Genomic DNA, 13,860 nt, shown 5'->3' with positions numbered 1-13,860 from the left:
TGCGCGATGACGCAAGCATACGTCACTGCTCCGCGCTGCGCCCCGCCCCCGGCTGGCGCCGTCTTCCTCCGCAGACCTGGCCGCGCGGGGTCGCGCGGAGCCTTCGGAGGAGGCGGCGTCCCGGGGCATGGCTGTGGCCTCGCCCGCGGCCACGCTGCCGGCTGTGGCGGAGGAGCTCCTGAAGGAGATGGCCGCGGCGGTGCGGGAGAGCGCGCGCAGTACGAGCCGGAGCGCGTGGGCGCTTGCGGGGCGGGCCTGGGCTTCGCACCGCCCGCGGGGAGGAGAGGGCGGCGGACTCCCCGCGCTCACGCCTGCCGGTCCTTTTTTCCCCTCTGGGTCTGTCTCCACACTCCCTTGTTCCTAAAAAAGAGAGAGAGAAAGAAAGGGAGAGGACCGAGGAAAAAGGAAAAGCTAGATTTGTTCAGAGAAGAGCGAGCGGCTCCGCGGCCCCGCACTTGCCGGGACTGAAGTGCCGAGCGCGGCCGGGACGGGCGGGAGCAGGGCCCCGGCCAGGAGGGTGGGCGGGACGGGAGCCTCCCGGGCCCTATAGAAAGGTGAAACTAAATTAGTAAACGTGCCGGTACTCTCTTTTTCTCAAAGCCTTATGTTAACTTTAATCCTCTCGTACGCTTTGTTCAGCAAGTAAATATTTTAGGGCCACCAACCCCCAGTGCCTGAGCAGTGACTGGAGGAAACCTGAATATTGTGAAAGGCCCTTTTTCCCTCTGACCAGCAGAGGATGCTCTGTGACCATGCTCACCGAAACCGCCGGGAGGATGGCAACCCGGTGGTGGGAGCACGCCTCTGATCAAATGCGCCGACCAATTAGAACCACTGGGCCAATGTAAAAATGGCCAAATCATAAAGGGCAGATTAGGCCTCAAAACTGCCACTGCTGATTCTCTTGGCTGGCTTTTGTTTTAAAAGGACTGCACTTTGAAAATGTTTAGCTTGATTTACTGTTTTTAAAGAATTGAGAAGAGTAAGTCAATCTTTTTTCTTATTTCAGTTAGAACTAACGCAATATATATGCTTTAAAAATTAGGCCAGCCAGGTATTCAAACACGTTTTGATCCCAAAAGGTCCATCTTGTCAGTTCAGACAGTGGTTGCGAGAAGTGGGCTCTGTCCGAGGGTGTTCATCCATGCCCTGGGACAGTTTTGAAGAGCTGAGCTGGCACTCAGCTCAGACAGATGAACCGCTGCCATTGAGTCACAGTTATTTTCGGCAGAACCGTTTTCTGCTGTTTAAAAATCTTCACGCTAGTCATACACTCTTCCTCGCGCCCATCCTTAGGTGGTAATTTTCTTAGAGCATTTGTATGATGATGTGAATCTAGTCAAGCTGAGCTGCATAGGAAGCTATAATTACTTTTTCTTTCCTGTGTAACTTTATTTTCCCTGGAGTTAACAGCTCTCGTGGTTGTATGTATTTGCTTCTTTAGCTTTCTATATATATTTATCCCTAATTCAATCTCAGACTCATCATCAGTGTTTTAATTAAGCCTGTACTCAAGATGCTCAGATAAATGAGAGGTCTTACCAGTTTCATTTTCCTGTAGAAGCCTCTCCTAGAGTCTTCCTTCTGACTTGCTCCAATGTGGACTGGCTGCTCTCTAGGCTGTCTCTTGAGATCTCCCTTCACCATTATTCTGGGAATTCCCATTATTAATGTTGAACCTCACGTTCCTACAATTTTCTTTTTCTTGGTTTGCTGTTTTCTTTTATAGAGCCCATACTGTAGTAACTTCCTGAAGAAAAATATGTGAGGTGTACTTTTTGAAGTTTTACATGTTTGGAAAAGTTATTTTTCTATCTTCACACTTCATTGATAGTTTGGCTAAGTATTGAATTATATGTTGGAAATACTATTTCTTCAGGTTTCTGAAAGCATTATTCCCCTAACTTCCAGCTTCTTAAACTTATTGAGTCTTATTTAGCCTCCTGCTTCATTCCCACCTCCAGAGCTATCTGGTGCGACCAATTTCTGAGGGTTTTGGGGGGGTGACGGCAGGGTGGGTAATGCATCCTGGAGTGTAAATTCGTTGTTTCTTGCTTCTCATCATTGCTAGCTTAGGATTCTGTTTTCTCAGGTCTTATTTTCCAGTGTATCTTAGATATTGTTTCTCCCTGTCTTTATCCTTGGGAGTTTATGTTTTTAAGAAAAATCTCGTTACTGTTTAGTGGAATATTAGGAAGGAGTAAAATTAGATACATAGGCTCAATTCACCATCTTCCACAAAAGTCCTTTTGGTTATAGTCCTTTTAAGATTTTTGTGTTTGTGGTCACTGGTTTAATATGATTAACTTTCTTTCCATCCCTGTTTTACAGTTCCTGATGAGCATCTATTATCGTAAGTATATATCCTGTTGTATGTGGTGGTTTTTACTCATTAATGTGTTTTCAACATCAACTCTTGATTTTTAAAAATATTCTTACTAAACTAGGAACAGTATTTTCTTGATATGATTATTTAAAACTTGTGTCAAGTGAATAGCCAAAACCATATTTGATTGTACATTGTCCTGTATACCACTTTTGTTTAACATTGTTCTAGAAGTATAGCTGTTACAAGAAATTAGAAGTATACCAATCTGAAAACAAAGACAATATCATTATTCGTAGATAATATAACTACGTTTTTAAAAGCAAGAGAATAAAATTATTTTTTTAATACAGAAATTAAAAATTGTTTCCCTCATACACAAAATTCAAAAATATAATTACATTCTCAATATCAACAAAAAAGTGAAAGCTACCTAGGAATAAATAACATTTAATTGAATATGTACACTTACATTTAAAAGTCCACAAGAGCCCTGGCCAGTGAGACTCAGTTGGTTGGGCATCGTCCCATGCACCAAAAGGTTGCTGGTTCCTTCCTGGTCAGGGCACATGCCCAGGTTTCCAGCTTGATCCTCAGTAGGGGGCATGTAGGAGGCAGCTGATCGATGTTTTTCTCTCTCTCTCCCTCTCCCTCTCTCTCAAAATCATTTACAAATCTTTAAAAAATAAAAGTCCACCGCAGACAGTAGTGTGATGTAGGCCTGGGGGATGGGGTGGGGGTAGAGGGGATCAGTGGGGAGATCTGTAATACTTTCAACAAACAATAAAGATAAAAAACAAAAAAATCTTCAATATAGAGCAACCTATTCTAGTGATTATCTTAGGGGGAATGAAGGAGAACTTAGAGAAGGGCTTTTGTGTTTCTAAAATTGTTTTTCAATGCTTATGTTTTAAAGAACTCATATGATTTGACACAGAATTGTCCATAGCTAATCTCCATATGTTTTTTCTAATACATTATTAGAGAAAAAAATTATTACTTTTAAAACAAAGAAAATAGGCAAATAATAAAAGAATGCATATTATCAAAAACTTTGGGAGAAAACGTAAATCTTACTAGTGGTCATAAAAATATAAGTTAATATAATGAGACAACTTTCCATCTGTAAAACTGGCTACCACAGAAAAAAAGTTGGTAAGACTGTTCCAGATGTTAGCAAGAACATGGAGAAAAGGATAACAGATACCCTGCTAATAGGAGTAAAAATTGGAAGGTAATCTGGCAACAGACAATAGGAGCTTTAAAACATACATATTCTTTGATCTGGAATTCAGCATGTAAGAATGCATCCCAAGGAAGTAATCATGGATGTTCATTAAAGATTTTGCAGTGAACATATTCCTCCATATTGTTTGTGGTAGCAAAGAAAAACCCCAAACAAACCTGGAAGCAATCTAATTCAGATTAGATTTAATAAACTATCTAAAAATAGAGATTGGATAAATAAAAGTAATTCATCCTTACAGTGGAATTCTTTGTTAAAAGTGATACAGAAAAGTATTGCTTTCAAGAGATGTTCACAATATGTTATAAGGTGGACAAGGCAGGTTGAAAAATTTTTATTAGATCCATTTTTAAAGTTATGATTATCTCTCATAAAGTTACCACCAAATTTTTTTCCTTTGTCCATAGATAACCTCCATATGTTTAATGTAAAAATTGAAAAACTGTTCCCACTCCATTAGTTTATTGAATAGAGAGAGACTGGTTTGTTGGAAAATGAAGAAGTTGAACATTTTAATTTTGAAGTTGTAGTAGTCTGTCTTCTTGTTCTAGGTCAAACCATATGGGTTCTTTAAAACATTAACTTTTCAGTTTTAGTTCAACCCAACCATCTTATTGTCCAGTTTATAAAAATAATCCATCCTCATTTAAAAAAAAATGTTCTTGGAAAATAAAGAAAACATAAAAAGCAACAACAACCGTACCACCCAGTGATAATCACTATTACATTTTGGTTAATTGCCTTCTGTTTTTAAAAAAGTTTTATTTTGAAATAATTGCAGTTTTTTAAAGAAAAATTAACATGCTTGAGAGTTTCTAAATATACTATTTTGTGTCTAACTTTTCTCACCTAACTTATAATTTTCCCACATAAAATTTTTTCTGATATATCAATCATTAACAGCTGAATGGCCTTTATTACTAATCAAAAAGTACAAATTTAACACCTATCTGATGGTCAAACATGAAAAAGTCTAATATGGTGTTGGCGAGGGTGTGGAGAAAATAGAACTCTCCTACAATGCTGGTGGGAATGCTGTTTCTGCTGTGAAAGCTATTGGCAACACCTATTAAAACTGAAAAATGCTCGTATCCTCAGACCCAGCCATTTGCTCTTACTCATATACCCAGGAAAAATTGTTGTATATGTGCCCTAAGGGACAGGCACAGGGATAATTGAGTATTATTTATAATAGTGTAAAATGGAAATAATCAGAATCCTCATCAATAGGGTACTTAAAAAACAAAAATAGTATGTACATACTGCTTTTGTATATACAATGTGATATTACTCAAAAGGTAATTTTAAAAATGTGTATGTATATATCAGCATGCATCATTTTCAAAAGCATGTTGAACAGAAAAAATGTTACTAAAAAGCCTACAATATACCTTTTTTAACTTATAAAACAATACCATGTATACAATGTATGTGTGTAAATATACATACACACACGTACTACATAAAATATAAGAATATGAACAGGAAGGAAACCAACAGATGTTTGTGGTTGTCTCAGGAATGATGAGAATCTGGGAAAAATAGGAAACTAAGAGGCATAGAGAGGGCTCCATTTGTAAATGACACGCTAACGTTCATTCCGGGGGGTTGATGACATGGGATTTTGCTATATTATCTTTTTTTCCAAGCTAAAATGAATTAAATTTTTAAAATTCTGCTAGTGATCCTTTGGGTCACGTTACTGAGGTGAGATTGAGTCAGGCAGTCTAACCCGAAACCTTTCTATTTCTCAGGCTGAAGTTTGTCTTTGGCTCATCAGCCCTCCAGGCCTTGGATCTAGTTGATCGACAGTCCATCACTTTAGTCTCATCACCCAGTGGGAGGCGTGTTTACCAGGTAGAAATCTGGAGGTGGGGATTATCTCAACAGAAACCCCTTAGGACTAAATGTTTTCAGGAATTTCTGTGGAAGCTGGTGACCAGCTTTAAGTTATTTCCTGCACTGTTGAAAAGCATTTGACCCAACTTAGTAAAATTAGTGTTTTAGTAATTAAAGTAAGATAAATATGACCTATTAACCCTACATAGTAGCAGTGTGTAGGAGCAGCAGTGATGAGGAGGGGCTCTTTCTCAGATCTAATGGAGTATAGTTGACTTTTGCTTTCCTATTGTTTGATAATAGAGGTCCGTTCCCCACCCCAAAAACGTATTAACATCTGCACCTTGTTCATTATCTCCTGCTTTCAAGCAAAATCCAAAATGTATTTTGAGGTCCTTCCACATGCTCAGATTCATCGGAAATGATCTTTTAAAACTGTTGTCAGGAAAAATTTATTAAGGGTCACACTGTGCTGAATGCAGACAGTCTACTTGGACCTTAGTTTTGTCCTCTCGAGTTTAGCACAGGTAGATTTGCAAACTACCAGCCTCTTATCAGGCTCTGAATTACTTTCATGTGTTATTGATAATTCTCACCAAGAGCCCAGCAATGTATTTTTCTGGAAACTGAGATGCAGAAAAGTAAACTAATAGTCATGGCCGGCAGCTGGGATTTGTAACTGCTATCCCACACTGCCTGTTTTTATATAAACAGTGGGCCAGACTCCAGCCAACCCCCCATTTTAGTTGTACGAGACAATGGTAAGTGCACCTGGGATTGAGGGAAGGGAATATTGTGAATGAAATAAAAATATTGGCAGTGGTCTCCAAAATTTTGTGTCCGTCAGCTCTTGTAAATATAATTCAGGTCTTGCTGAAGACTAGGAAGGGAGGAATATTTCAGTGTTTGGATTCTGGTTTATTTACAATGAACTTCTCAGAGCTGAGACCATGTCAACTAATTCATAGTGAGTGAATGACTTGAGTAAAGCCTGCTGGTCCAGTAGGTGCCTTTGCTTAGTGAATTAACTTGCCATTCCACGCAGTAGCGTAGTATAGCCAACCTGGCAAAATATTCATGCATTTCTCCCGTAAGGAAAATGGGGCGATTATGGTTGAGGCTGCAGTTAAAACTTTTGGGTTGTGTTTACTTAAAAGAGGCTGCCAATTAAAATCTTCTCCTGGTGAATTTCTAGATTAATAATCAGAGCTATTAAACAATGTTAGTACCTGAGGAGGTATTTTCATTTTCTGTTCTTGTGTTTTTGGTTTTTATATAGCTAAAATACCCTAAGCGAGAAGGACCTTTGAGTTTTCCCTGTGTCTTTTAGTTTCAGATTTTTTTGTCTCAGTTCCAGTATCAGCATAACACTTGACCTGCCCAAGGAGACTTTTAAGTGTCCTCCAGTTCTGTGATCTAGTTATTAGTTAAAATCTTAAAGATTTTGTTTGGAATATTTTGGTTATTGTTGACTTTTGGTTTCTCCCAAGACTGCCATGACTTGTTTTGTTTTTTGTTTTTTTTAAACATGTCTTTTTTATTGCTTTCAGAGAAAGGAAGAGAGAGGGAGAGAGAGAGTTGAAACATCAATGATGAGTCATCATTGATCCTCTGCCTCCTGCACTCCCCAGACTGGGGATCCAGCCCGCAACCGGGGCATGTGCCCTGACCCGGAATTGAACTGCGATCTCCTGGATCCTAAGTCAAGGCTCAGCCGCTGAGCCACGCCTGGCCAGGCTACCATGACTTGTTTAATCTTCATCATTCACATCCTGTATCATATTACATTCCTTTATTTGTCATAAAAATGCTGGCTTCCTAGAATTATGGCTGTCAGCTTGGACTTTGAAATTTATATACACCCTCAAATTAACCTTAATGGTTTTGCTGCATTGTCATATAGGAAAAATTAGGCTTAATTCAAACTCTCAGATGATGAAAGTTGAGTCAGACATTGCCACGATACCTTGCTAGTCATCTTTCCACAGGTCAACTTTCTGATACTCTTCCTCTCCTCCAGGTATAATGGTAATTATGCTAAAGTCACCATTAAGTTGTGGTCACCTGAATTGCTTTTTTATAAACTTTCTTGGTTCACCTAGGAAGGGGATGCATGTCAGGAGAGGCTAAATTATGCTGTGGTAACAGTGGCCCCAAAATTTCAAAAGCTTATAAAAACAGTTGTGTATGTCATTCATGCTACATATCCAGTAAGAGTCAGCTGCAGCTCTGCTCTAAAACATCTTTCCTCTGGGATCCCAGTTAGATATGCCCCTCCCTGTGTAGATCAGTGGATCTCACGGCAGAGAGAGAGGACATGGCATGCACCAGTTTTTATGTTTCTGCTTGGCTACCCATATTTTACTGGCTAAAGCAGGTCACATAGCCAGCCTGTATTTAATAGGGGAGGAATGTGTAATCCTCTTTCAGAGAGAGCTCCAACTACGGAAAGCAGTAAGTAATAGTTTACCACTGTGATGGGGTCCTGACAGGCTTGGAGCAGTCAGAGAACTGTGCTTGTGAGTGAGGGCCATCGAAGGTGGGTCGCCCTCCTTAGAGCCTCACTGAAGCCACAGCAGACTTCTGTTCATGGGTCTGAGTATGCTCTTTTCTGCGTGTTTCTTTTTTAAAGCTCTCTTCTCAGGATAAACATTCCAGACTGAGTGGGAGAACCGGGAGCAATTCCTGGGAGAGGTCATGTTTCCTTTGAAGGGTGAGGGAATTAGATGATCCCTAAGGGCAATCTCCAGTTCTACACATTTCTGACTGAGATTTTTGCCTGATTATTGGGTTCATTAGTTGTCCACTGCTAGATAAGGAAAGAGCAAATTCATAATTTGCTGTCTCTTTATGGTATTTACTGCCTCAAGTGGTTCAACATTGTATTTTTAGTCTTAGCCACCCTTTGAAAGGATCAGGCAAGGGAAACTCTGTAGCATTTCTCCCCAAGTCTAAGTCACCAGGCATTTATTCAACATAATCCAGAGAATATTCTGATGTGTGGGGACCCACAATAAGAAGGAACCAGTGGACCAGTCAAGTCAATGTGGAATTCCAGACGCTTATGTCTGCCTAACTTTATATCTAGAGAGAAGAGGTAACAGGAGATAACTAAAGGCTGAAGAAATCTAATGTCTTATTCATTGGTAATACTTTGGAGACCAAGAATTATGTCACTGCTGGATGTTGATGGGTTTTCTTTCAGGATTAAGTGGAAAACAGTCTACAGTCAAACCTCCTTTCTGGAATGTCTCCCATCCTGAACAGTTTGGTTCTCAACCAAGTTGTTCACAGGAAAAAATGTCTAGGTTGTCAAATTAAACTTCGTTTTCTACCTGACATCCCATTCATGCTGATACTTCAGCATGACAAAAAGCATCTCTCAGGCAACAGACAAAGGAAAGAATGCTTTTGTTGCTGGTGAAATCAATGATTAGCACAATTTTAAAACATAAAGAGGCCCGGCCGGGCGTGGCTCAGCTTTTGAGCTTCAACCTAGGATCCAGGCGATAGGGGTTTGATTCCCAGTCAGGGCACATGCCCGGGTTGTGGGCTGCAGCCCATCAATGACTCTTTCATCGTTGATGTTTCTATCTCTCTCTCTCCTTCTCCTTTCCTCTCTCTGAAATCAATAAAGATATATTTAAAAATAAATAAATAAAACATAAAGAGGCCATCAAGAATGCTACTGTTGCTAAGGTTGTGAAAGGAACAATGACCACAGGCAACTGAAGAGGTAGAAAAATTTGTTGGTTTGGATAAACAAAAAGCAGGCAGCCTGTGACAGCATTTAGGAGGCAGTGATATGTGAAAAAATTGTTTAAGGCTAGTAGGCAGTGGTTTGATAAATTTAAGAAAAGCAGTGTTTGTTTATAGATTAAACAGTGCACTAGACATGTATTGTATATAAGAAAGGTTAAAACCGGGGATCATTTGGGGGTCTGGAATGGATTAATTCAGTTTACATAATTTCTAATGGGAAAAAATGATTTGGTTTTCAAACAAATTGCGCTGTTTAAAATATATATATATATATATATATATCTTTATTGATTTCAGAGAGAGGAAGAGAGAGAGAAACATCAATGATGAGAATCATTGGTTGGCTGCCTCCTGCACGCCCCCGATTGGGGATTGAGCCCGCAACCCTGGCATGTGTCCTGACCAGGAATTGAACCTCGATTTCCTGGATCCTAGGTCGACGTTCAACTGCTGAGCCACACCCAGCTGGGCCAAATCACTTCTTGAACAACCTTCCAGGACAATGTTCCACTATACTTTAATGCTTTCCCTTAAACTTAAGTTTTCCAAGACACACTTGGGAAATTTCTTCACTGATACTCAGTGGTGTAGGTGCCTTGAGATTGGAAATGATGTAAGATGTGATTTTTTTGATACCTAATTTGTAACTGAGGCTGAAATTTTTAATGGGTATAGTAGGTATTGTCTTACCCAGTCATTGGCCATTTCTGGTAAATGTAGCAACCCCTGAGGAATTCTCCTGAGTTGGTCAAAAAACCACAGTGACATGGCCACATTGTGAACCACTAGGCATTTGACAGCACAGCACTTGAGCACTGCTATTCTTGGTTGAAGCCTTACCTGTTGCTTTATTTCCTGTAGGGGAGAGCTAGGAAAGAATCCTGGGAGGGCTGGCATTTTTCAAAATAAAAGCTATCTTCAGACTAAAACTAATTTGAAAGCTCTGTGGGAAGTTCCTAAGTGGCAGTGCATTGTAAAGGAACCCTCGGGATGTTTCTGCTTCCCTTGGGTATAATTGTACACTTCCAGTTTGGAAATTAACTGTAGGGAATGAAGCTCTCAGCATTGTTGTTTTGGGCTCTTTTGTAATAGACTTAAACAAGTGACTTCTCCAGTAAGTTTGTCATAGATGCAGCATCTTTTCCGTATGTGTCTCCTTTTTTGTCCCTTGATTGCCAGCAAGGCTGTTTGTTTTGGACTGGGCCTCTTCCCACCCCTCACATATCTGTGCTTTCCTTCCATCCTGCTGGATGAGTAGGCACGTCCAGGCTTGCCTCTTCCAGAGACCTCCCTCCTGAGCGGCTCATCATTCCTCTTGCAAAGTTCTTTTCATGAGTCTCCCTGCTCTCAAATGCTTTTCAAAGCCTTTCCCCTCCCTCCTTCTGAAACCTTTCTGCCTCACTACTTACCCTTTACCTGTTTTCATACTCTCCTGAGGTGTGTGGTGGAAACTTTAGAAATTCACACATGCTGAATACTGAAGGTTAAGAAAGAGACACCACAGTGACATGTCGGTGAGGGAGTGCCCCTCCTTTATAGTCAGCCCCTGCAGCCGGCCCTGAGTCCCTAGGTAGAGGACAGAAGGGTGTGTGTGCATAGTATAGCCTGAAATGCTTCAACTTCGCTGTATGAAGGCCTCAAGGGCAGAGTACTGAGGAGGGAAGAGTCTGCACACAGGGAAGTTGCATTTCCACTTTTTTGCAAAATGTTGCCACAGGTCTTCCCAGTGCAATCTGCAGAGTAACTGACATCAGTCAAGTCAAGGGGAGGGAGCAGCTTTCCAGCCGCTTTTGAAGTCTGATCCCGTTGGTCTTTTTCTTTCCAGGTACTTGGAAGTTCTGGTAAAACATACACATGTCTGGCTTCTTGTCATTACTGTTCATGTCCTGCATTTGCCTTCTCAGTGCTACGGAAGAGTGAGAGCCTCCTGGTGAGGATGGGTACTTCTCTTCCCCCCGCGGTCGAGTTAGGAGAAATTGTTAGCCCTTATTTCATGGTTTAAGAGCTGTACAAGATGGGAATTTACTACATGTTGAAACAAATAGTTGTTTATCATCTTTGACTTACGTTAGTAATAACTCTTGGGTTTAAGCTCCCCAAATGCTGTGTCATTTTTAGAAATACCTCACCCCAAGTTTTAAGTTAAAAGGTCATGGACAAAGTGTTGGGGAAGACAAGACAATCCTGAACAGATTGGCACTGAAAAGTTGGCACTGGGGAATTAGGTAACCCGATAAAAGAATGAACTAAACTGGATGTGGCAACTTTGCTTGTCCCCAACTCCAGCCACGAAGTGTTTCTTCCCACAGCCCATAAGACAGCCTGGCACTTAGCCAACCTGACTCTCACATGAGGCAGGAGAGCACATTGATGCCTTTTCGCATTTCAGAGTCCAGAGCCTCGAGCACGGAAAAAGGCATACTCATACAACTCTTGACTCCAAGCAGAAAGCACCACCCACCTGAGAGTAGGTGGCTATTTGTTAAGTCTTGTCAAAGGAGAAAATTAGCATCCATTCCATTCTTCCTGTTTTGCACTCTTAACTTCATTAAACACCTTGGGAACTGGGTGGCAAGTTGAGTATCCCATTGTACAAGAGCCACATTCGTAGCTGATGTGCCAGAGGTTTATTTCACCTACAACAGTGACACAATTAAACCAGTCACCCTTCATTAGCTAAAGCAGTGTCCCATGATAGAAGGTCCAACATACATCATCTCCCCAGAGGTGTGTACAGGCCAGTATGTGAGGATTTTGCCACCCTGCCTTCACCCCTCCCCCCACCTCATCCCCCAGCAGTGTAAGACAGTGGCTGAGGAATAGACTGCAGATTCTGAGCACATGGTTAAAATGGGGATAAGAGCTGTCCTCAGGGGCAGCTGTCAGATTTAAACGAGGTAATGTGAAGCACCTAACACAGTACCTTGGGAAGGTTATCCATTGCTATTAACAGCTTTCTGAAGGTAAGGAAGAAAGAAATACAATTTAGGACTAAGATGAGGAGCCTGTCTTGGTTATATACTCTGCCAGCCTGGTTCCCAAAACAACTGGCTAAGCTTCCTTTGTGCCCTCTGACTTGTAGAAAGAATACGTCTGTCTCAGCTTTATCTGCAGTTTTTAAGCAGAGTTAAAAGCCCATAATCTGAGTGCCTCACTCCTTTGCTGCTAAATGTAATGGTAGTGAAAGGCCTTGGTGAGCCTGGCCATGCCCGTTTCTAACGGGTTTGTGTTTTGTATTCCAGTGCAAGCATCTCTTGGCGGTTTACCTTAGTCAGGTTATGGGGACCTGTCAGCAGCTGAGTGTCTCGGATAAGCAACTGACGGACATGTTATTGATGGAGAAGAAACAAGAAGCATAAAAAATACAAACTGAGCATCGTTATCTTTCAAAATAGAGGTTCCAGCAAGAAATGCATTTAACTTATCATGGTTCACAGGGAAGAGAAGTGAAATAGATTTAGAAACTTCCTGTTACTGTCCCTTTTTTCTTCTGGACTGTAGAAGGCACTGTGGTTAGAACCCAGGATGTGGGTATGGTTTGAAGCCCTGTACAAGTCTCCTTGTGAAAAATCTGATGAACCAGCCTCTAAGCCCCATGGCTAAAGTATTTCCTAGATGGAATCAAATATTTTAAATTTAAATAAAGCCTAATATCATGTCTTGTCCACAATTAGATTCTTAAGTAACTGAAGTATTAGTAATTTTTAAGTGGTCGAAATGGCAGACAAAACTGAGTAGGATGAAATTTAGATGAATAAATGTTAATTTTTTTTAAAGTATATCTTTATTGATTTCAGAGAGAGGAAAGGAGAGAGAGAGAGAGAAACATCAATGATAAGAGAGTCATTGATTGGCTGCCTCCTGCATGCCCCCGACCCGCTACCCGGGCATGTGCCCTGACCAGGAATCAAACCCCGATCGCCTGAATCCTAGGTCAACGCTCAACCGCTGAGCCATGCCTGACCAGGCAATGTTAATTCTTTACCTTGGGTTCAGAAATCTGTTCTGTAGCAGTGAAAGATCAGAGCAGAGATGTGGGCAAATAATAGCAAGTATAAAAGGGCTTGCTGGGCTCCGGTTTCAGGGAGCTTCAGACACCTGTGCAGCTGGTACCAAAAAAGCCTCAGAAGGCTAATGTGTTAGGACCTAGACCACAGGAAGTGCTGGTTCTGCTCTGGGTGCATTTCTGAGCTTTATAACAAGCCAGATGAAGGAAGGGACTAAAACTCACTTCCTGACAGAAGCTGATGACACTATGAATTTCCCGTCTGAAGAAGAAAAGGCAAAAGAGATACCAAGAAGAGTGTTAGTGGGGAAAAAAATGGGACTTGTTTGAACCCTAGGAGAGTGCAGAGGAGTTATGATGGATGGAAATGAGACAGATTTTTGGCCCTGGCCGGTTTTGCTCAGTGGTTATAGCATCAGCCTGTGGACTGAAGGGTCCCAGGTTCGATTCCAGCCCAGAGCACATACCTCAGTTGCAGGCTCCATCCCTAGCCTGAGTTGGGGCAAGTTGGGGGAGGCAACCAATCAATGTGTCTCTCTCACATCGATGTTTCTCTCTCTCTGAAACGCAATGGAAAAGTATCCTTGGATGGGAATTTTAAAAAAATAAAATGAGGAAGATTCAGCACAGGATAAGCACTTAATAGGTAAAGCTGTCTGTCCACAGCCAAAATGGGATCCT

General features: G+C 41.2%; 1 protein-coding gene across 1 annotated transcript; it reads left to right on the top strand.

Annotated features, from left to right (window-relative positions):
* Positions 1-120: 120 nt before the first annotated feature.
* ZSWIM7 (zinc finger SWIM-type containing 7) lies at positions 121-12,949 on the top strand. The gene is made up of 5 exons (XM_087825809.1): positions 121-218; positions 2,332-2,353; positions 5,327-5,429; positions 10,999-11,103; positions 12,416-12,949. The coding sequence occupies exons 1-5, from the start codon at positions 128-130 to the stop codon at positions 12,530-12,532; spliced, it is 438 nt and encodes a 145-aa protein (XP_087681935.1). The 5' UTR covers positions 121-127; the 3' UTR covers positions 12,533-12,949.
* Positions 12,950-13,860: the final 911 nt, after the last annotated feature.

Source organism: Miniopterus natalensis, chromosome 17 (assembly GCF_054644295.1).
Source record: "Miniopterus natalensis isolate mMinNat1 chromosome 17, mMinNat1.hap1, whole genome shotgun sequence".
NCBI classification, from domain to species: domain Eukaryota; kingdom Metazoa; phylum Chordata; class Mammalia; order Chiroptera; family Miniopteridae; genus Miniopterus; species Miniopterus natalensis.
This window is presented reverse-complemented; position numbering and strand designations above follow the sequence as displayed.

Bases quoted from the DNA above. Each gene is read 5' to 3' on its own strand.
- ZSWIM7 (XM_087825809.1), top strand. From the start codon at position 128: ATGGCTGTGGCCTCGCCCGCGGCCACGCTGCCGGCTGTGGCGGAGGAG. The intron at 219-2,331 runs GTACGAGCCGGA...CCTGTTTTACAG, and splicing joins GGTGCGGGAGAGCGCGCGCA to TTCCTGATGAGCATCTATTA. The intron at 5,430-10,998 runs GTAGAAATCTGG...TTTTCTTTCCAG, and splicing joins GTGGGAGGCGTGTTTACCAG to GTACTTGGAAGTTCTGGTAA.